We start from the raw sequence: 21,097 nt of genomic DNA on the forward strand, positions 1-21,097 counted from the left end.
CCGCGGGTGTAATAGGAAAAGTAGTGACAAATAAGTAGGAATTTTGAATCAGATTTTTCATTGTTGGGATTTTTTTTCTCTATTCCTATATCACTTCCTAATAGTCGTAACGTTACTAGCAGTGTCTTCAAGAGTGTAGTAGGAAAGGTGTAGCGCGGAGGTGTAGTGACTAAGAGTGTAGGTATTTCGAATTGAACTTTTCACTGTTAAAATTCATTCTTCACTCTTACATCAATTCCTACGAGTGTTAACGTCACCAGCAGTGTCTCCTAGGGTGTAGTAGGAAAGGTGTAGCGTGGAGGTGTAGCAGCAAAGGCTGTAGGTGTGTGAGTGGGTGTAAACTCCATGACTTAGGAGATCTGAGCACCAGCACCTCACCCACGTTGCAAGATACGCTGTCAAATATACAGGTGCCTTTTCCCCCTCCCTGTCAGAGTTAGCCGGGACTTTACTAAGGGCATTGCAACACAAGGAAGCAAGGGAATGAGACTTGTAGGCAGGGTAGTGAGCGAGCGAGCCGAAGTCCCGTTAGCTCCGAACACGTCCAGTAAAATGTCAACATATGGCCTTCGTGGAACTGCCGCCGCCCGATGCACGATGATTATTGTACCGTACGTTACGTTACCTCTGCTGCCCCCGGAGTGGTAAATGAATTAGTGGTTACTGCCTGATAATGAAGGTTAGGTGGTATTTGTGGATGTACGTGGATTACTATGTGGAATTGAGTTAGTACAAGGAGAAAATGAAGGCAGAGTGGAGGTTTACAAGGAAAAAGGAAAAAAATATTATAAGATATTTTACCTATGTTTCTCTTTGGACCTTTCCTTTCCTCCTCCTCCTCCTCCTCCTCCTCCTCCTCCTCCTCCTCCTCCTCCTCCTCCTCCTCCTCCTCCTCCTCCTCCTCCTCCTCCTCCTTCTCCACTTTGTGCCACGTCAAGCTGTGTTCCACCCCTCCACTTCCTCCACATCTACCTTTCTTCCACCTCTCCTCTTTCCTCTTCAGAATCCCCTGGACCGTCAGGCTCTCTTCTACCTCCCTCCCTCTCCCTCTCTCTCTCCATCCCTTCCACTTCTCCCTCCACTCCTCCACCCCCTCCACCCAAGCTCTGTACCCTTCCACCTTCCTCCCAGTACCTCCATCACTCCTATCTCCACCTGCAATTATCCACTTGTTCCTCATCCTCCATTACTACTACTACTACTACCACTACTACTACTACTACTATTACTACTACTACTACTATTTAGATGACTCATTCATCCATAGTACTCGACACATATTCAAGGAGGAGGAAGAAGAGGAGGAAGAGGAGGAGGAGGAGTAGGAGGGAGGGAAGGAGGGGAAAATAATTGAGAATATGTGAGGGGAATGAGAAGAGGAGGAGCGAAGGAAGGGGAGGAGGAAGAGGAGGAGGTGGATTAGGTGGTGGTGGTGGTGGTGGTGGAAAAGGTGGTTGTAGAGAGAGAGAGAGAGAGAGAGAGAGAGAGAGAGAGAGAGAGAGAGAGAGAGAGAGAGAGAGAGAGAGAGGTGATCTTTAAGAGGTAAGGAGGGGGAGGTTATGAGAGAGAGAGAGAGAGAGAGAGAGAGAGAGAGAGAGAGAGAGAGAGAGAGAGAGAGAGAGAGATAAGGTGGAAGAGGCACTCATGCGGAAAGAAGGTAGTGGAGGTGGAGGGGAGAAGTGGAGGAAGAAGAAGAGGAGGAGGAGAAGGAGGAAGAGGCGTCTTAGTGGCACCAGCATATTGTATAGAGGAGTTTTTGGCATCTCTCTCTCTCTCTCTCTCTCTCTCTCTCTCTCTCTCTCTCTCTCTCTCTCTCTCTCTCTCTCTCTCTCTCTCTCTCTCTCTCTCTCTCTCTCAGCCTTGGAGATCGGCACACTTCCTGTACCTCCTCCTCCTCCTCCTCCTCCTCCTCCTCCTCCTCCTCCTCCTCCTCCTCCTCCTCCTCCTCCTCCTCCTCCTCCTCCTCCCACCACCACCACCACCACCACCTACCCACATGCTGTTATGACTGCTGTACACCCTTCCTCCTCCTCCTCCTCCTCCTCCTCCTCCTCCTCCTCCTCCTCCTCCTCCTCCTCCTCCTCCTCCTCCTCCTCCTCCAAAGGAAAGAGACAAAAGAAGAAAGAAGAGATAAAAAATAAAAGTGACTTCATGCTTACGTATTCTCTCTCTCTCTCTCTCTCTCTCTCTCTCTCTCTCTCTCTCTCTCTCTCTCTCTCTCTCTCTCTCTCTCTCTCTCTCTCTCTCTCTCTCTATGACAGCAGAAAAAATTAGTGGGAGTGTCAGAGAGAGAGAGAGAGAGAGAGAGAGAGAGAGAGAGAGAGAGAGAGAGAGAGAGAGAGAGGGAAGGGAGGGAGGGAAGGAGGGAGGAAAGCAAGGTTAGATAATGAAATGATAAATAGAAGGAAAGACAAAGAAAAGAAGAGAGAGAGAGAGAGAGAGAGAGAGAGAGAGAGAGAGAGAGAGAGAGAGAGAGAGAGAGAGAAGGAAGGGAGGAAGTACTGTCTTTAATATTGCTTCCGTCTCTTGATTCTTGCTCTCAGGGACTTCTTTTCTCCTTTCCTCCTTCCCTCCTTTCCTCCTTTCCTCCTTCCCTCCTTCTCTCTCCATCCATTTCCTGATATAATTCTTCCTTTTATTTATTATTTTATTCTATCTTTATTCTTTTCTTCTTTCCTTCTCTTCTTCTTTCCATACATCCATTCCTGTCTTTATCCATTTCCTTGTCTAATCTTTCTCTTTATTCACTTCTTCCGTATTTCTCTATTTCTTAATTCTTCCTTCTCTTCTTCCTTCGTTCTTTCTCTTCTTTCCTTCCCACTCTTCCTTCATTTGTTTCTTAATTCAGCCATTTTTTTTATTGTTTCGTATTTCTATCTTATAATTCTTCCTTTTTCTTCTTCCTTCCTTCCTTTTTTTCGCTTCTTCCTTCCTTCCTTCCTTTTTTTCACTTCTTCCTTCTCCGTCCATTTTCCTTCTTTCAGTTCTTCCCTATTTCCTTCCTCCTTCCTCCTTCCTTCTATATTCTCTTTCTCTCTCCATCTGTCTTCTCTTTCCTCCTTGAGAGAGAGAGAGAGAGAGAGAGAGAGAGAGAGAGAGAGAGAGAGAGAGAGAGAGAGAGAGACGATATATGTACAAAGAAAATATAGATAAATGAATAATAGGGAAAAAAGAAAGGAAAGGAAGAAGAGGAGGAGGAGAAGGAAAGGAAGAAAAAGATCCTTGTGTTATGAAAACTCGTGACTTCAAGAGATTTCCGCCATTTTGGAGGTCAACTGGTGTGTGTGTGTGTGTGTGTGTGTGTGTGTGTGTGTGTGTGTGTGTGTGTGTGTGTGTGTGTGTGTGTGTGTGAGTGATCATTAAATTCACATACTGTTCGTCTCTTAATGCACGTACTGGCAACCTCTCTCTCTCTCTCTCTCTCTCTCTCTCTCTCTCTCTCTCTCTCTCTCTCTCTCTCTCTCTCTCTCTCTCTCTCTCTCTGAATTCCTAAACGTAAGCTATTATTTTCTTGTTCTTGCAGCAGCAGCAGCAGTAGTAGTAGTAGTAGTAATAGTAGTAGTAGTAGTTGTAGTTGTTGTTGTTGTTGTTGTTGTTGTTGTTGTAGCAGTATTATTATTATCATTATTATTATTAGTAGTAGTAGTAGTAGTAGTAGTAGTAGTAGTAGTAGTAGTAGTAGTAGTAGTACTAGTAGTAGTAGTAGCAGTAGTAGTAGTTTTATTGACATTGTAAGTCTTTTTTTCTTTTACTGTGTGTGTGTGTGTGTGTGTGTGTGTGTGTGTGTGTGTGTGTGTGTGTGTGTGTGTGTGTGTGTGTGTGTGGCGCCATTCTCACGTGCATCTTGCAACACGTGTTCTCAACTTTGCAATCCTCTGTTGCTACTCTTGCCCCTTCCCTCCTTTATCCCTCCTTCCTCCTCTTCCTTCTTCCTTCTCTTCCTTCTTCCTTTCCTCCTTCTTTTCTATTCCTTCCTTCTGTTTTCTTATTATTTTTTTCGTTATTTTTTTTTAGATTTGTTCTCCCATTTATCTTCTTCTTCTCCTCCTCCTCCTCCTCCTCCTCCTCCTCCTCCTCCTCCTCCTCCTCCTCCTCCGTATTCATTCATCTGTTTTTTTTTCTTTATTCAAGTTTGTTATTAATTTAGGAGAGAGAGAGAGAGAGAGAGAGAGAGAGAGAGAGAGAGAGAGAGAGAGAGAGAGAGAGAGAGAGAGAGACTAAGGAAATTCCACCGTTTTAGAATTTTCCCACCAATTACTGTTGAGAGAGAGAGAGAGAGAGAGAGAGAGAGAGAGAGAGAGAGAGAGAGAGAGAGAGAGAGAGAGAGAAATACTATGAACTTAGGAAAGGATTGTGAGAGAGAGGGAGAGGGAGGGGGAAGGGAGAGACATAGGGCGTGGCTATGAACACACACACACACACACACACACACACACACACACACACACACACACACACACACACACACACACACACACACACACACACAGACACAGAGGGAAACAAACAAACACATGATGAAAACCTTTTGCGTGTGTGTGTGTGTGTGTGTGTGTGTGTGTGTGTGTGTGTGTGTGTGTGTGTGTGTGTGTGTGTGTGCATTATCGTATAGGTGACATGTTTAACGCGGGTGGCGAAGTGAAATTAATAAGTTGTTACGTTACCATATGACGTAACGCAGGTGAAAGTGGCGGTGGTCAGGCTGGGGAGGGGGAGGAGGAGGAATAGGAGGGGAGGTAAGGAGGAAGAGTAAAGGTAAATAAAGGGAGGTATGGGAGGAATCGTTGAAGAAATAGTGGTGGAACGAGAAGTAGAGAGAGAGAGAGAGAGAGAGAGAGAGAGAGAGAGAGAGAGAGAGAGAGAGAGAGGCGGATGTGATCGTGAAGAGTGAGTGTTGGTATTGAGAAAGTGAGAGTTGTAGAGAGAGAGAGAGAGAGAGAGAGAGAGAGAGAGAGAGAGAGAGAGAGAGAGAGAGAGAGAGAGAGAGAGGACAGTGATCTTTTCCCTGTCGGAAATACCTGTGGAGTATCCTGTGCTGCTTCCCTCCAGCACTCCATTCCTCCTTCCCTCCCTGCCTTTCGCCTCCCTCCCTCCCTTCCGTCGCCGTTGTGATGCAAACCTTTCAGTGGGACCCCTCGCCGCCGCCACCGCCGCCGCCGCCGCCGCCGCCGCCGCCGGGGGTGAGGGCGGCGGGCGGCAGCGCGAGTCGGTGCTCCCGCCATCTGTTGGTGGCGGAGTGCACCAGTGAGTCGCGGCGTGCTGGGAGTGGAGGGGTGCCTGGCTGCCAGGGAGGCGCGGCAGGGAGGGAGCGGGAGGCATGGGGCGAGGGAGAGGGAGACTTGGGGATGGGAGGTGCGCGGCGCCGGGGCGGGGTGGTGGGGAAGGGGGAGGGAGGTGTATGGCGCCGGGGCGGTATGAGGGAGGCGGGGCTGGGCGGGGAGGGAGTGCCGCGCCAGTGCCGCCCTGCCTCCCCCTGCCCCGCCGCGCCGAGCCGTGCCCGGGCGGCGAGGCAGTGTTGCCGCGGGCGGCTGGCGGCGGGGGCCGCGCCTGTGGAGGCGAATACTAACATGAAGTGTTTCTTGTGTTGCAGCCGTGCGGGCGGACCGCATGAGGGGCGGCCGCAATAAGTTCGGCCCCATGTACAAGCGTGACCGCGCCAGGAAGCTGCAGCTGCTGCGCCAGCGTCAGCTGTCCCACCCCGGCAGCCTGCTGTCCGGGGGCCGGCCCCCCACTACCTCGGGCATCGCCATCAGCTACTCCTCGCCGGGGTACTCCTCGGCGCAAGCCTCGCACGTCCACATCAAGGAGGAGATCCAGAGTCCCTTCCTGTCCTCGTCCACGTCCTCGCCAGACTCGTCGCCCTCGCCCATGCCGGGCCTGGGCGGCCTCGTGGCGGGCTCCAGCGGCGTGAGCGGCCTGGTAGCGTCCGGCCCCGTGGCGCCCATCATCGCCGGGCCAGACCCCAGCCTGTGGACAACCAACACTCAATCCAACGCCGCCGCCTCTGTCACTACCGCCGCGCCGCCCTCGGGAGGCGTTGGCGGCGGGGGTGGCGGCGGAGGGGGCGGGGGCGGAGGAAGGACGGTGGCAGCGGGTGGCCCCAGGATCCCTCTGATCATCCGGGAGCTGGTGGAAACCGTGGACGACCAGGAGTGGCAGAGCTCCCTCTTCTCGCTGCTGCAGAACCAGACGTACAACCAGTGCGAGGTGGACCTGTTCGAGCTCATGTGCAAAGTGCTTGACCAGAACCTCTTCGCGCAGGTGGACTGGGCCAGAAACTCCTGCTACTTTAAGGATCTCAAGGTGAGTTTCGGCCCGCCCGCCCCGCGGCCGTGTCATGCACCTCGCCTGGCCTTGCCTCACACTGCACTGCCTTCCCTTGCCTAACTTAACCTCACCTCACCCTCACCTCACCGTACCTCACCTAACCTAACCACACCTCACCTTACCTAACCAGACCTCACCTTACCTAACCTCACCTTACTCTGACCTCACCTCATCTCACCTTACTTAACTTTACCTCACCTCACCTCACCTCACCTTACCCTATCACACCTTACCTCATCATATCTTAGCTTATCAGTGAACAATAGTGAACACGGAAGCGATCACTGGTGTCACCTATGCCAGAGTCTCAAGGTGAGTTAATGAAGCACAGGTGACACGTTAGACAGGTGAATAATTCCATCCACATAGGACATTGCACTATCTGAGAGAAAAAAAAAACAAAAACACCAGAATTACTGCGCATCCTTAAGAGAGAGAGAGAGAGAGAGAGAGAGAGAGAGAGAGAGAGAGAGAGAGAGAGAGAGAGAGAGAGAGAGAGAGAGAGAGAGATAAGGAACTGAGGAAGGCAGGGATGAGGAAGACAATAGGAAAAGATTAGGAAGAAGTAGAGAGAGAGAGAGAGAGAGAGAGAGAGAGAGAGAGAGAGAGAGAGAGAGAGAGAGAGAGAGAGAACAAGGAATTGAGGAAGACAGATGAGGAAGACAAGAAAAGATCAGGAAGGAGAGAGAGAGAGAGAGAGAGAGAGAGAGAGAGAGAGAGAGAGAGAGAGAGAGAGAGAGAGAGAGACCCAGACACAGAAAAAAATAAATAAATAAAATAAAACCATTCATTCTTACTCATAAAACGAATAATTTTTCCGGACATTGCATAAAATAAGTGAAATTTTTTGAGGAAAAGGATGAAAAAATAGTGTGCCTCCCCATCAACCCATTCCCTATTAGAGACACTAAAAAATAAATAAATAAATAAATTGCTTCTCTAACGAACCAAACAAACAAACACATCAAGACTCGGATATTCAAAGGGATAATTCGACGCATTAAAAACATGACATGGCAACTGAGGCAGGCCACTACGGGGGGCTCGGCGGGTCCCGGTCAGGCCGCCATGACCGGGATTCCTGGGCGCCGATCTAGGTCAGTAGTGCCAAGATCATGACTCGAGCAACACTTTCGGCAGTTGGCTCTCTAGCTCTCTTTCTCTTTCTCTCGCTCGCTCTCTCTTTCACTCACTCACTCACTGGCTCACTTTCCCTCTCTGTCATTCGTTCATTGATGTTTAGTGGTCTGAGTGAGAAAATGTATGTGTGTGTGCGCGCACGCGTGTGTGTGTGTAATCGTTAGAGGGAGAGAATGAGAGGAAATGAAAGAGATGAGAGAGAGAGAGAGAGAGAGAGAGAGAGAGAGAGAGAGAGAGAGAGAGAGAATTTGCACACGATCCCAAACTTTAGCATCGCACAATATTAAGTTAAGAGCATTTGATATGACGTGGTTTGTCCCTAATTCTGGTAACACTGTGACGCAAACAGACAGAGAGAGAGAGAGAGAGAGAGAGAGAGAGAGAGAGAGAGAGAGAGATTGACAAGGGCAGGGAAGTGAGTGCAAATATAGTGACGTCACGCGACCCACTCTCTCTCTCTCTCTCTCTCTCTCTCTCTCTCTCTCTCTCTCTCTCTCTCTCTCTCTCTCTCTCTCTCTCTCTCTCTCTCTCTGGAAAATTTCGTTTTTCACAAGTGGCTTTAATTTTGCTTATATGTACTTGCTTAGAGAGAGAGAGAGAGAGAGAGAGAGAGAGAGAGAGAGAGAGAGAGAGAGAGAGAGAGAGAGAGAGAGAGTTGATTTGAAGGATAGACGGAAATTAGCAGTGAGTATTTGTGTATTTTTAGGCGAAGGAAGGTTAGGGGGAGGGGGAGGAGGGGGAACAGGAGGAGGAAGAGGGGGAAGACTGGGGGGAATGACGCAACACGGCCTCATTCTAGTGTTGGTCAGTGTGTCAAGGTTGCAAACTCTCTCTCTCTCTCTCTCTCTCTCTCTCTCTCTCTCTCTCTCTCTCTCTCTCTCTCTCTCTCTCTCTCGTCGCGTCAGCCACTCACTCTCTCCTTTACTCTATCAAGTTACAAGTATTTTTAGGTCGTTTTCACTTTCCGTCTCTCTCTCTCTCTCTCTCTCTCTCTCTCTCTCTCTCTCTCTCTCTCTCTCTCTCGCTCGCTGGGTTTCACTTTCATCCGTTTCACAAGAGAATCCAGTGGTTTCTAAATCTTTACTTTTGTTTTCTGAATCTTACTCTTTAGAATCTCCGTTTTCTATTTGCCCTCATGATTTGATAAAAGAAAAAAAAGATTAGATTTATAGCTTCTCTTTATACCATTTTAAGACAATAATATTCTTAGTGTTTTATGGAGTTTATTTATTTATTTTTTCACTATTATAAAGCCTTGTTCGATAGGTTTTTCTCTAGTAAGTTTTGAATGTTCCAGTAATTTTTTTTATAAGGGTTTGAGTCGTTTATAAAAGAAAGGAGCATCGGTTTTATAAATTTTGTTGAGTTTTAGAGGATCAAAGATTGTTTATTGTTATTATTTGTTTTATTGATTAGTAAGGAGAATAAGGAAACGAAATGTAAGAGAGAGAGAGAGAGAGAGAGAGAGAGAGAGAGAGAGAGAGAGATCAGTGGCACTTCAGACATAATATTTTCTTCAATTCCGCGTTCTTCTTTTTTTATTATTATTTTTTTTTTTTTATCTATTATTAAATGCACTCAAGCGAACACGGAAGACACACACACACACACACACACACACACACACACACACACACACACACACACACACACACACACACACACACACACAGTCGAGGTTGCGTCGTGTGTGTGTGTGTGTGTGTGTGTGTGTGTGTGTGTGTGTGTGTGTGTGTGTGCGCGCTATCATATCTCAACAGTCAGCCAGTCGCCACCCCTCCGCCCAGCACACACACACACACACACACACACGTCCCTCCCTCAAACAAGAACACATTTAGTAAAATTACGTTGTGTTTGCAGTATTGAATAGAAACAGTCACATCTTAAGTGAGAGAGGCATAAGACACCCGTTGGTATTTGAACTAGGCAAAAATCACCTTATCGAGAGAGAGAGAGAGAGAGAGAGAGAGAGAGAGAGAGAGAGAGAGAGAGAGAGAGAGAGAGAGAGAGAGAGAGAGAGAGTAACGAAACAGGAAATTCAGTGTGTTGATAATTGTAATGTACAGCAAGAATATTATGTACCGTTTTAAACTTTAGGGAAAAAAAAAGTAAATTTATTCATAAAAACGTTAAGGAAATGAGTTATTCTTTTTTTTTTCTTTTCTCATTCATGTTTATCTAATTTTGTTCCATTGTAACTCTATTATCTGTTATGTTTTCCTTGTCTTCTTATCAGTATTGCTTTTCTTTTTATTATTTTTTACATCATTCATAATATTTTACTCTATTTTTAAGTATTAGCTTCCATTATTATTATCATTATTATTTTTAAGACTTTTGCGTAATATTTTTTAACTTTTGTAGTCGTAGTAGTAGTAGTAGGAGGAGGAGGAGGAGGAGGAGGAGGAGGAGGAGCACAAGTGGGAGAAAGATAGTAGTAGTAGTAGTAGTAGTAGTAGTAGTAGTAGTAGTAGAAGGAGGAGGAGGAGGAGGAAGTAGTGAACAAGATAGACGAAGTGGTGTGTGTACGTCGCTCGGTGATGTTGATTAGCAAGTGATGATGATGGTAGGGTACACACACACACACACACACACACACACACACACACACACACACACACACACACACACACACACACACACACAGGTTTCCGTACACACACCAAGGCTATACTCAAGGCTATATTGTCGTCAGAGAGAGAGAGAGAGAGAGAGAGAGAGAGAATAATACTACTGTTCGTTATTCCGTATGTATCTCGCTGTTTTCCTTTTTTTTCCTATTATTCTTGTAACTCCATCACATTTCCTTATCGTTACGTTAAGACAGAACGAAGTAGTGGAAACAGCTTCGTAATAGCTAGAGATAACACGTAGTAGTGAGAGAGACGAGAGATAAGGCGAGATGAGATGAGATAACGATAAGACCAATGATTCTAACTTTTATTCCTTCTGTCGCTGATTCTTTCACCAATTGAGGAGTAATTGACAAAAAAGAAGAGAAAAAAAAAAAGCTTGTTATTGTAGCGTATGAAGGACATTGTTGTAGTAATAGTAGTAGTGGTAGTTTTTGTAGCCTTGCTTATGATTGTCTCTTCCCGCGCTTGTCTCACACCACGTGGCAAAGCTAGACGTTCTTTTGTTATTGATCCTCTAAGCGCGGACTATAGACGACTGGATTCTCTACACTTGGACTTAAGACACTATTCGATCCTCCTGTGGTGAACAAAAACATGATCTAGAGTTTCATCCAGCGAGGCGAGGAATGTTTGCTCGATTTGAATTATTACTTTGTTCCCTAACTTGGCGGGTGGGTGTGTAGGAGGATAGCGCTCTCTCTCTCTCTCTCTCTCTCTCTCTCTCTCTCTCTCTCTCTCTCTCTCTCAAATAACCCCGCACCAACTTAAGCTATGTACGAGAACGCAGCGTGTTATCATAATATTATTCTTTGCCACACAGTGTCTTCGTATTGTTATGTTACATTTTAGAGCAAGATCAGCATTTGTCAGCAGTGCGGGAAGGATAAGCTGCTAATGTTTTCATCCTTTCCGGCCGCCTTATCGCCTAAGCAGGTTACGGGCAGCAGATGTAGGCCAGTAGGTCATGTCGGCAGTGCGTCGGGAAATTTAGTGTAGCCTCGTTTCTCTGCTTTTTTCCCTCCTGCCGGTTTGATTTTTTTAGGTTAATCTGTGTGGGGAAAAATGCTTATTATGCCGTTTTGTCTTGTGTGTTTGTATGTATGTAGATTTGGTTTTATTATTATTATTATTATTATTATTATTATTATTATTATTATTATTATTATTATGGAATTTGTTTTGCTCTAGTTTAATGTGAATAGAAGTTACGTATTCAAATATCTATCCCTTTAGTAACTGCCACATTGTAATTATTTCTGTTGTTTTGTTGTATTATTTGTATTATTTTTTAGCTTTTTTTTTACTTTTCTCTAAATAACACATGTAAGTTTTTTAATACCAAGTAACAGTGTAGTAGATTTGTGAGGGAGCACGTACACTATTCATCTTATGTTATTTCATTTCATTTCATTAAGTTTCATTTCATTTGATTCTTTTTTGTTCAATTTTTTTCATTTATTTAATTTTTACTATGTATTTATCTATTTATTTTTTTATCTTTCTATTATGTATTATCTTTTTTTTTTTCCGTGGCTGAAAGACCTTGACTAATATTGTTTCTTTTCCTTTCAGGTTGATGATCAGATGAAACTCCTACAACACTCTTGGTCTGATCTGCTGATTCTCGACCACCTACACCAACGTATACATAATAGACTTCAGGTGAGAGAGAGAGAGAGAGAGAGAGAGAGAGAGAGAGAGAGAGAGAGAGAGAGAGAGAGAATGTTCCCTTGCATCACTCACACACTTGTAAACTTGGGTCACTTCCTCTTCATATAAAATTTTTGTGTCATACTTCTTAATAACAGTATTCCCCCTAACACAGTATATAGTTTCCCATATATAAGTATAAATGTATGGAACAGCCTGGATAAGGAGATAGCAAGTGCAAAAAATATTAATGAATTCAAGGCAAAGATGGATGTCAAAAGATATAGAGATGAAACAGCACAAACATCATTCTTTTCCCATAAACCTCAACTAGGTAAATACACACATACATACACACATACACTTATAACCAATGCATAAACCTTCCCTCTAACCTCTCTTCCCCTTCAGGACAAGACCACACATACCATTAAACTCTCCTTCAAAACCGCACACATGTTCTGTATATCTTAACACACAGAGACACTTATAACCAATGCATAAACTTCCCTCTAACGCTTTTTCTTCCCCTTCAGGACGAGACCACACTGCCAAATGGTCAGAAGTTCGACCTGCTTTCCCTGGCTTTGCTCGGGACCACACAGTTCGCTGACCGTTTCCACGCCGTCCTCAGCAAGCTCATTGACCTCAAGTTCGACGTTCCAGAGTATATTTGCCTCAAGTTCCTTATTCTCCTTAATCCAGGTACTTGTTCTGGGTCTGCCTAGGGATGACTGTCTGTTTTCTTTACATTTGGGGGACTTTTGTGAGAGTTTTGAATGTTACCTGCAAAATGAGGAGTGATGTCAGAGATTAGTGTAGGGTGAATCTTATTATTAACTTTGGAATAAGGGCTGGTTTTGTGTTTTTTAGATGTCAGAGAGGTTAGTGAAGGGTGATTCTGATTATTGACTGGAATAAAGGGTGGTTTTGTGTCTTTTAGATGTCAGAAGCCAGTCAGAGCTGCTAAAGATGTTTGAAAAAGCCTGTTTAATTTGACACTCCTTAAAAGTTCATTAGATTTCATAAGGTTTAGTTGCAAAGATGTCTTGATGTACTGAAATGTTTTGACATGTTATTTTTAACTTGGAGGAATCAGTGTAGTAAAGATTATCCTGATTTGGGACTTAATGTGTTCAAAATAAGAGGTTTATCATTGAGCTTTTTAGTTTTAAGTGTGTTTTTCAATGTCTGTGGCTGAAAAAACTCTCATCACTCTCCTATCACTTTATTTTTCTTGTTATCTTGTCCCATTGCTATCTCTTATCAAACTTAAATTCTTCTCCTCCCACTATCTTCTTTGCATAATCTCCACCAGCCCCATCACTGTTTCTGACACCTCACCATCACTTCAACCCTCACTATCTTTACCCATTCTTATTTTACTCTACCTTTACCATCACATCATCTTTCCAAACACATCACCATCACCACCCATGTCTCTACTCACCATCATCTTCTGTTTCTCACTATTTCTTTACTATTTATTATTTCCCTGTACAATTAACATCATCTTTCAAAAAACCATTACATCTTTTATCACCACCAGACTTATTTCTGCACACCATCATCCGTTTCTCAATATATCTTTTCATTTTACTTCCTCATCACCGCCTGTCATCTTTTCAAACACGTCCCATCACTTCTCTAACCATCACCCAGCTTATTTCTACTCACCATCACCTGTTTCTTGTTGCATTTTATTCCTTTCTTGTTTCTTTCATCCTTCTTGAACCACCACCAAGCTTACTTCCCCCTACTTCTATTAGTCATCATTGCATCTTTATTCCTTCTCATCTCACTCTACCTTGTCTAAAAACATCACTTCTCTCACCCCTGCCAAGCTTACTTCCTCCTACCACCACCTCTAATTACTCAACGTAACATCTTTATACCTTATCACACTCCACCCTTTCCAAACCCATCTTTCTCACCCCTACCAACCTTACTTCCCCTTACCAGCAACTCTCATTACTCAACATAACATCTTTCAGCAGAGGTGAGGCTGCTGAGTGACCGGCGCTCAGTCAGCACGGCACATGAACAGGTCAAACAGGCGCTTATGGAGTACATCACCAACGTTCATCCTGAGGACACGGTAAGCTGGGCATTTCCTTCCCTCCCTTGGTCACTTGTGGTTGTGGACAGCCTGTGTTCAGTGTGGTGGAGGTACTGAGGTGGTGGTCACTGTCTGACTCTTTCTCTACCCATCTGTGTGAAGTCTTAAGGAGTTTTTGATGGGGAAAATTAAGGGGAACTTACCTATTTGTTTAGTTTTTGTCTTAAGGATTTGATGGAGAAAATTGAGGTTATGTTATAATTTGTGAAGTTAGGCATTACTTGATGGAGAAAATTAAGTTATATATTTGTTTTAGGTTTGTGAAGGCTAAGGAAGGAATTTGTTTGGGATATTGAGGTTATATGTTTGTTTTTTAGGTATATGTGTTGTGTATTTGTGATGGCTAAGAAAGGAATTTGATTGAGAAGTATAGGTTTTATATTTGTATTTATTTATTTATTTGTTTATTTATTTATCTATTTATTTATTTATTTCATGGGGTTTTCTTGGTGTTTAGTTTTTTTCAGCCAAACTTTTATTTTTTTATTTTTTTATTTATTTTTTTTTGAAGTAGAGGACTTTGATTAGGAGATATGAGATAAGAAAAAAGTTGAGGATAAGGGGGAAGAATTGATATACCAAAACAAGAGTCACGAAAACATCCTTGAAAACCCCAGTAACTTCCACTGTAACTTCCACTAGAGTCTGAAAATGTATTAATATTAGATGCCAAATTGTTTTAAGAATGTGGAATAGAGATTGCCAGTGATCAACACCTCTTTGTATTAAGTTCAACATTATCCTTTGAATGCAGTGTTACACCAACCTTATCTTCCATTACTATTAAAGACATGAGTCATAAGTATTAATAAGAACTACCAGATAAATATTTCTTTAATTTGTATGGATAGTTTTATTTATACATACAGCACTCACTATGAACAGACCTCAAGTATTTTCTTATTCACAAACTTTCATACTTGTTCTTACTTGTATCTTCATTTTATTCGCTTCCTCTTAATACTCGTCTAAATAATCTGATATGTAATGTAATTGATTCTTTCTTCACTTGCCCTCACTTTGTTCTATCTATTTTATTCTATTTCAATTAGAAATCATCTAAGTAATTGGTAATATCACATTCTTCTGAGTCATTCATACTCTCACTCTTCTAATTCAGCTGTAATTTCATGCATACAACTTCTACATCAGTTGTATAATCATTCTAAGTTTGTAAATTCTCTACATTCACTCCTTTAGTCAGCCATAACTTCACTACTCTCTAACTCAACTAACCAGTACTGTATTAAATAAACAGTAAACATCTCTCAGTTTCTGAAGTACGTATTGTAGAGTGTTCAGTCTCACAGGACAACTTTCAGCCATCAATCAAAGAAAACCCTCTGGAAAGTATCGGTAACTTTAATTTCATACTCAAACTCAAATGGAAACCTTAATAACATGCATACAGAGATCCAGAGTTTTATCTTTTGCAGGCCAGTTCTTGTGCATGGCCTCACCACACGGGCAGGTCCCTCACTTTTGACTTGCAGGCTCAGGCAGGCTGGGCTGAGGTGGAGAGGGTGTAGCCTGGTAGCCTTGTGAGGGTGGTGAGACACACAGCCCCTTGCCCTTGTCTCCTTGCGTTTGTACCCTCTAGAATGGGAGGGAGTCTCTTTTGGGGGTTTTTGAAGCAGGAACTGGCTGACTTGTGATGGTGACAGAATGTAAATGCTGATACATTATTCCATTTTCTCATTATAACTAACAATTTTGGCATTGAAATGGACAGACATGAAATTGAACCCTTTCTTTAACTAGAGATGCAAAATTAAGGAGTTTGGTTAATATTTAAAAGACAAATGGCCAATAAACCATTAAAATATAGCCAAAAAACAAAACTTTTCCTTTACTAGAGGTAGAAAGTTATTGAGCTCTGGTATTCACAAAGCCAATGTCACCTTCCATCAGTCAGATTCTCCTTCTCAGGTCCTCAGGATTGTGTTCAGTGCTTCCCTCATGGCAGCTTGTGTGAGGCGGTCCCTGTTGTGTCTCTGGCTTCTCTTGTGGCCTTTGCTACCTGGGAATATCATTGTGTTTCTGGAGAATTCACTATGCTTGGTTGAGTTCGCTTCATTTGTCAGACTTACAAAAAATACTACAGCGTTATGCCTTGTCAGAAATAATTTAACCTTTTCACTGCTATTCCAATGGTTTCTTCAGTCACAAGGCACTCTGGAACATTTTTCTTCACTATACAGCCATTCCTAAACATCATATTGGCTTAATATTGGAAAATGTATCCCTTTCTCTTCCTTGTGGTGCCTCCAGAGATCACGTACAGTGCTCCTGGTTTTTATGATTTGCATATCGCAGTGAAAAAGTTGATGCAGAGTTCGCTAGATGCATTTTTGATGATGGGAATTATAGTTTGCATGTTAGATCACTGTCCTCAAATAGTGTGCGAATATCTATGCAAAATCAAGAAAATAGTAATATCCCTTTAACATTTCCCAAAAAATCTAGCGTCCTCATTTGATACGTCTACAATTTGCTCTTATGCGGATTAACTTGACAATGTCCTCACTCTCTACTATTGCTGACTGATATTATTGTAATCTTGTATAGCTAAGTTAGTTGGAGGAGCTGCTTGTCATTGTGTTTAGCTTATAACAATCTCCTTTGGTCTCAAGATGCTCCAGTTGTCACTTTTATCTGTGGTTTCATTCACTCATTGCATCATTTTATACTCTCAATGCTTTCATAAGTCCTGCAATATTATTAACATTCTTCAGTGATGCTTACTAACCTTTCCTGTACTTATCAATGTTCTACAGCTTCTCTTTAAGTAGTCTGTAATGTTCTCTGTATTCTATAACCTTTCTCTCAGCATCCATGTATATATGTGCTGTATAAAATCCCTCCATAAGTATACTAGTGTCGCTCATGTATGGTCCTCTGTATGAGCAGATAATGCATACTTCAGGAACTGACTTTGTCCTCTTAACCTACTGTAGTTTTGGGGAAGACCTCTGTCACATGAGCTGCTTTGGTTGTGTACTTGCATCTCAGTGACTTCCAGCGACTCTGTTGATCAGTCCCGTCACTCCCCAGGCTCATGTTCTTCAACGCTTTGCTCTCTCACCAGGACTTCTCAAAGGCCACTGGCATGATTAGTCAGGTTCTAAAGGGTGTTTATTTCAGTTGATGATGTAGATTCAATGCTAAGCTAACCTTAGAATCATAAAAACACCCTTGGAAACCATGATACATTCCACTAGAGCCTGTTGAAATAGTCAGTGTGAGATGCTGAGACGTTTAAGAACACCCCTAGCAATCTCAACCCCAGATAAGATGTACAGATCACACACAAATCCCTGTGAGTTCCACCTGTATAATTTTTCATTGTTATACCACCAGGAGAAATACCAGAAGATGATGGAGCTTCTACCCGAACTCCACTTCATTGCCGACAATGGCGAAAAATACCTTTACTTCAAGCACATAAACGGTGCCGCACCCACGCAGACTTTGTTAATGGAAATGCTGCACACTAAACGGAAATAAGAGGAGGTGGCAAACTTTCAACTCTCAGCCGTCCAGTGCGCCACATGTGTAGAGAGGTGAGTTGGTGGATCTCTCTTTGTACAGTCACTCCAAGTAGTGGTGTTGTGAGATGAAATGCTGGTTGACTTTTCTTGATTCTGATGTTTTCATGGTGTCTTGTATTTGTTCAGAGTAATGGAGTGTGGTACTTATTGAGTTTATGGCATTATTCATTCCTGTCATTCAAAGTATTAAAGCTAGCTAAAAGAAAACATCAAATATAGAAAGACTTAACACTTCACTTAACTTTATACATCCCATTGAGCAAGTTTTATTGTTGTGTTTCTTGTTTCAGGGTGGAAAACAAAGTCTTTGGTCACCGGAGCAGGTGGGAAGGTCCTGGGTCAGTGCAGTGAGTACACCAGCGTGACCAGCCAGCCTGCCAGCCTGCCAGCCTGCCAGCCTACCAGCCTGCCACAGTCTGCTACAGTCAAGTAGCTACTGGCATCTGCTGCAGCTCAGGGACAAGGGTTCCTGGGCAGCGCGGAAGCAGCTGTGCAACACTGCCCATCCCTTACAAACAAGCTGAGGACTAAGCTTCATGTTGTCTGTGGTGACAATGTAGAGGAGGATCTGTCTAACCAGCAACCCACTCACTGTCAAGGTAGTTCAAAATTGCTGAGTGTCAACTGGATGGAGACACCCTCATCCACCACCACCACCACCACACCACCACACCACCACCACCACCACCACCACCACTCCACTGTTGCAGGCATCCAAATAGTGTAGTGCTGTGCTAGTCAAACCCTGTGAGGGGTGGAGACGTTGCTCCTAAACCTGCCCGACGCCAGACTGTCATCTGTGGTGCTAAGTAGCTCCGGGATGCCCTGAGGTACAAGAGTAGTGGAGTGGCCTTGAGCAATGGACGAGACGGGTGGCCAGTGTGTGGCTAGTGCTGTGTGGCCCCTCCCTCCCTCCCTCCCTCCCTCCCTTGTTTCATTTGTTACCAGAAGCACTCATGGTGCAATCAGGACTAATATTAGCAAGTTGAGGCTCTCAAGTGCAGACCAGTCAGTGGTGCGCTACTCTCACTAAACGATATTAACCTGATACATACAAGTAGGAAGGTTTTTCTGTCCCACTGTGGCGCATCATACCTCATTTCTCACTGTTCTTATGGTGGCGGTCTCCTCACTCACTCACTTTGGTACAAAGCTCTCACTTGTGAATACGTTTCAACACTTATATATCTATTTATTTCTGAGTATAATTACTACAAAGACCTGGGCACTTGTCCAATCTGTCTGCCCAGATACATAAATAATATAAAAAAATTGATACATTAATGCATAACACATAGATGTAGGTGTTGTGAATTAGTTTTTGATACTGTTGTTTTGTACAAGAGATTATACAGTAGCAGAGTAATGTATTCTTGCATGAGCAATCATCTCTGACCAGATATTGCTGACACTTGTCCAGGACGTGTGTGTGTTCGGTGCAGGGCGAGTGACAGCCGCTCCCTCGCCCGCGTCTGTCACTTAGATAACGGTAGACTTTGGAATTACCAAGCAGAAGCATAAATTTCTAGTGCCTCATCTAGGATAACCCAGCATGTACAAAACACACCCTTGTGGCACGCAGCAGGAGGCAAGAGGGAGCCCACCTTCTTCATTGGACACTTCCCAAATTGCTGTCCCTGTGCAATATTAATATTATTTCCATTGGAGAGACTGAAATTAGATTTGTTTGTAGCCCATTCAGGATGTATCAGTTGTGCCGAATGCCTTTGTGTGGCGCGGGGCGGCCATCGCTGCGATGCCGCCACCGCCGCAGCTGCCACCTGTTGTCAAGAAAACATTATTAAAACCAAGGTCTGTTTTCCAATCGGCGTGTTGTTGTGAAAGAAAACACAAAAAAAAAAAATGAGAAACTACTAAATATTGTAGCAATGAGAAGCAATGCTCTTAATTCTCTTTTATTTCATTTCTTTCTATCTTATAATCTTTTTTTTTCTTTTTTTAATTTTTTCGTCTAGATTTTAATACAGCAGTTTAGTTTAAGTTTAAAATTAAGATTTGGAACATTCCAATTCTAGGGATTCAAGGGCATTCTTCACCAGGGTCAATCGTCCTTCCTGGGGTTCTTCTTGGCATAATCCCCAACGTCATGCATCATCAAAGTCACCCCAACGGTTGCTGCTGCACATTCCGCATCGCTAACTATAATATTTGCAGCTGAAGTGTTGTAGTACGTACTCCTTATCTCCTCCTGTTGTACTTTTTCGTTTCCTCGTCTCCTACAAACCTCTGTACAGACTTATTATTTTTTTCCCCCTAGATATGTAAGTTTCTAGCTGGCTTTTTTCCCCTTATTGCTACTCATTGCAAGGTTTTATTACTATTTTTCTCTCTCTTTTTAGCTATGACTAGGTTTAATTATTTTCTGTATTATACTTGAGGAAAGATGAATGTGTAGGGTGTGTATTTTTCTTCCTGCTCTTCCTCGTCCTCCTCCTTTTCACCCTTGTCTCTGCCGCCGCCACCGCTGCAGCAGCAGCAGCAGCAGCAGCAGCAGCTATCTGGAACCCTGCAACTTTTGTATATTTTTAAGTGACGTGTTTCCTTCCTCGCCTACTTAATGAATGATGTGCACATGTCTTGTTTATTACCTATTGTTACTACTCTTATTATTATAATTGACAATTTTATCACTCTTAAATCGGAATACGGCATGCTCGTCTCTTTTTAAAATATACATAAAAAATATTACCTACTATACCATACCAGTGAAAATTTGAAGGTGATTTTAGCCTGTAACGAAAAAAAACGATAATATTTTTGTACCAATTGATAATCTATTACATTTAAATCTATTGTAAGAACAGAAATTCTATTAGATGAGTAAATTTTAACCCACAGACTGACTTAGATGCGTCAGGAGTCGGTGTACAGATGTTGAAATGTCAGAGAGATTTATTTTTGGAAACCCTATTTTGAGCACAAGAGAGATATGTTAGGATGTATTTAAGTCAGTCTGTGCCTCTCCGATCCCTGGAGGAGGACCGGGGAGTGTGAGCGGTGAGCCACGGTGACGAGGATCCCACATCAGGGCTTACTCAGTGTTGTGAATAATACATGAATGCTATTGGTGTCCATTCATCGCTCATACTTCGTGGCCTCTGCTCTTTTCTCCACCATCAGTGTGATATCGACTCACAACTCTTAACTGTATGAAAGAAAGCGTTCAATGCCCTCTTTTGTTGGACTTTCGGCCCGTCAGATCCCCTGTGTTGACTGACTTTTGGCGGCATTGACTCACTCTAACCTCTGTACCAGAAGAAGCAGCAGCAGCAGCAGCAGCAGCAGCAGCAGAAGCAAAACCAGAAGAGAAATTGTACATACTTTCCTTTGTGTCCTGTAAAGAGATAAACAAGTGTTCTTTGTATAAAAAAATCTGTACCTTAAGATGAATGATATATGTATTATCTCCTCGTGGTGATACTCCAAGTGCCGAGCCGTCTGTCTGTCGGTCCGAGCTGCTTTGGTCAACTTTTCTTCACACCAGTGCCTATTGACATTATTTTCCCATTAGAGTGGAGAATCACCACTTGAAGATTGAGTTTTATATGCGACAGCCCAAGCACGGAGTAGCCGGGAATGTAGGTCATCTTATTAGATTCTATAATTAATGCTAATAACTGAGATGGGATTAATAAAGTGTTTTATTTAGA

General features: G+C 43.3%; 1 protein-coding gene across 4 annotated transcripts in view; it reads left to right on the forward strand.

Moving 5' to 3' along the window:
- The window catches only part of LOC135090525 (nuclear hormone receptor FTZ-F1-like), an 82,292-nt gene extending 61,195 nt beyond the window's left edge, over nucleotides 1-21,097 (forward strand). For 2 of the 4 annotated variants that reach the window (XM_063987339.1, XM_063987336.1), the window contains 6 exons: nucleotides 5,591-6,303; nucleotides 11,679-11,768; nucleotides 12,293-12,461; nucleotides 13,751-13,854; nucleotides 17,236-17,438; nucleotides 17,717-21,097. In XM_063987339.1, the coding sequence (XP_063843409.1) occupies nucleotides 5,591-6,303; nucleotides 11,679-11,768; nucleotides 12,293-12,461; nucleotides 13,751-13,854; nucleotides 17,236-17,382 (1,223 nt within the window). In that variant the 3' untranslated portion in view covers nucleotides 17,383-17,438; nucleotides 17,717-21,097. The remainder of the gene's footprint in view (nucleotides 1-5,590; nucleotides 6,304-11,678; nucleotides 11,769-12,292; nucleotides 12,462-13,750; nucleotides 13,855-17,235; nucleotides 17,439-17,716) is intronic. The other 2 variants (XM_063987340.1, XM_063987338.1) reach the window with 1 other exon arrangement.

This window comes from Scylla paramamosain, chromosome 35 (genome assembly GCF_035594125.1).
Source record: "Scylla paramamosain isolate STU-SP2022 chromosome 35, ASM3559412v1, whole genome shotgun sequence".
Classification (NCBI taxonomy): domain Eukaryota; kingdom Metazoa; phylum Arthropoda; class Malacostraca; order Decapoda; family Portunidae; genus Scylla; species Scylla paramamosain.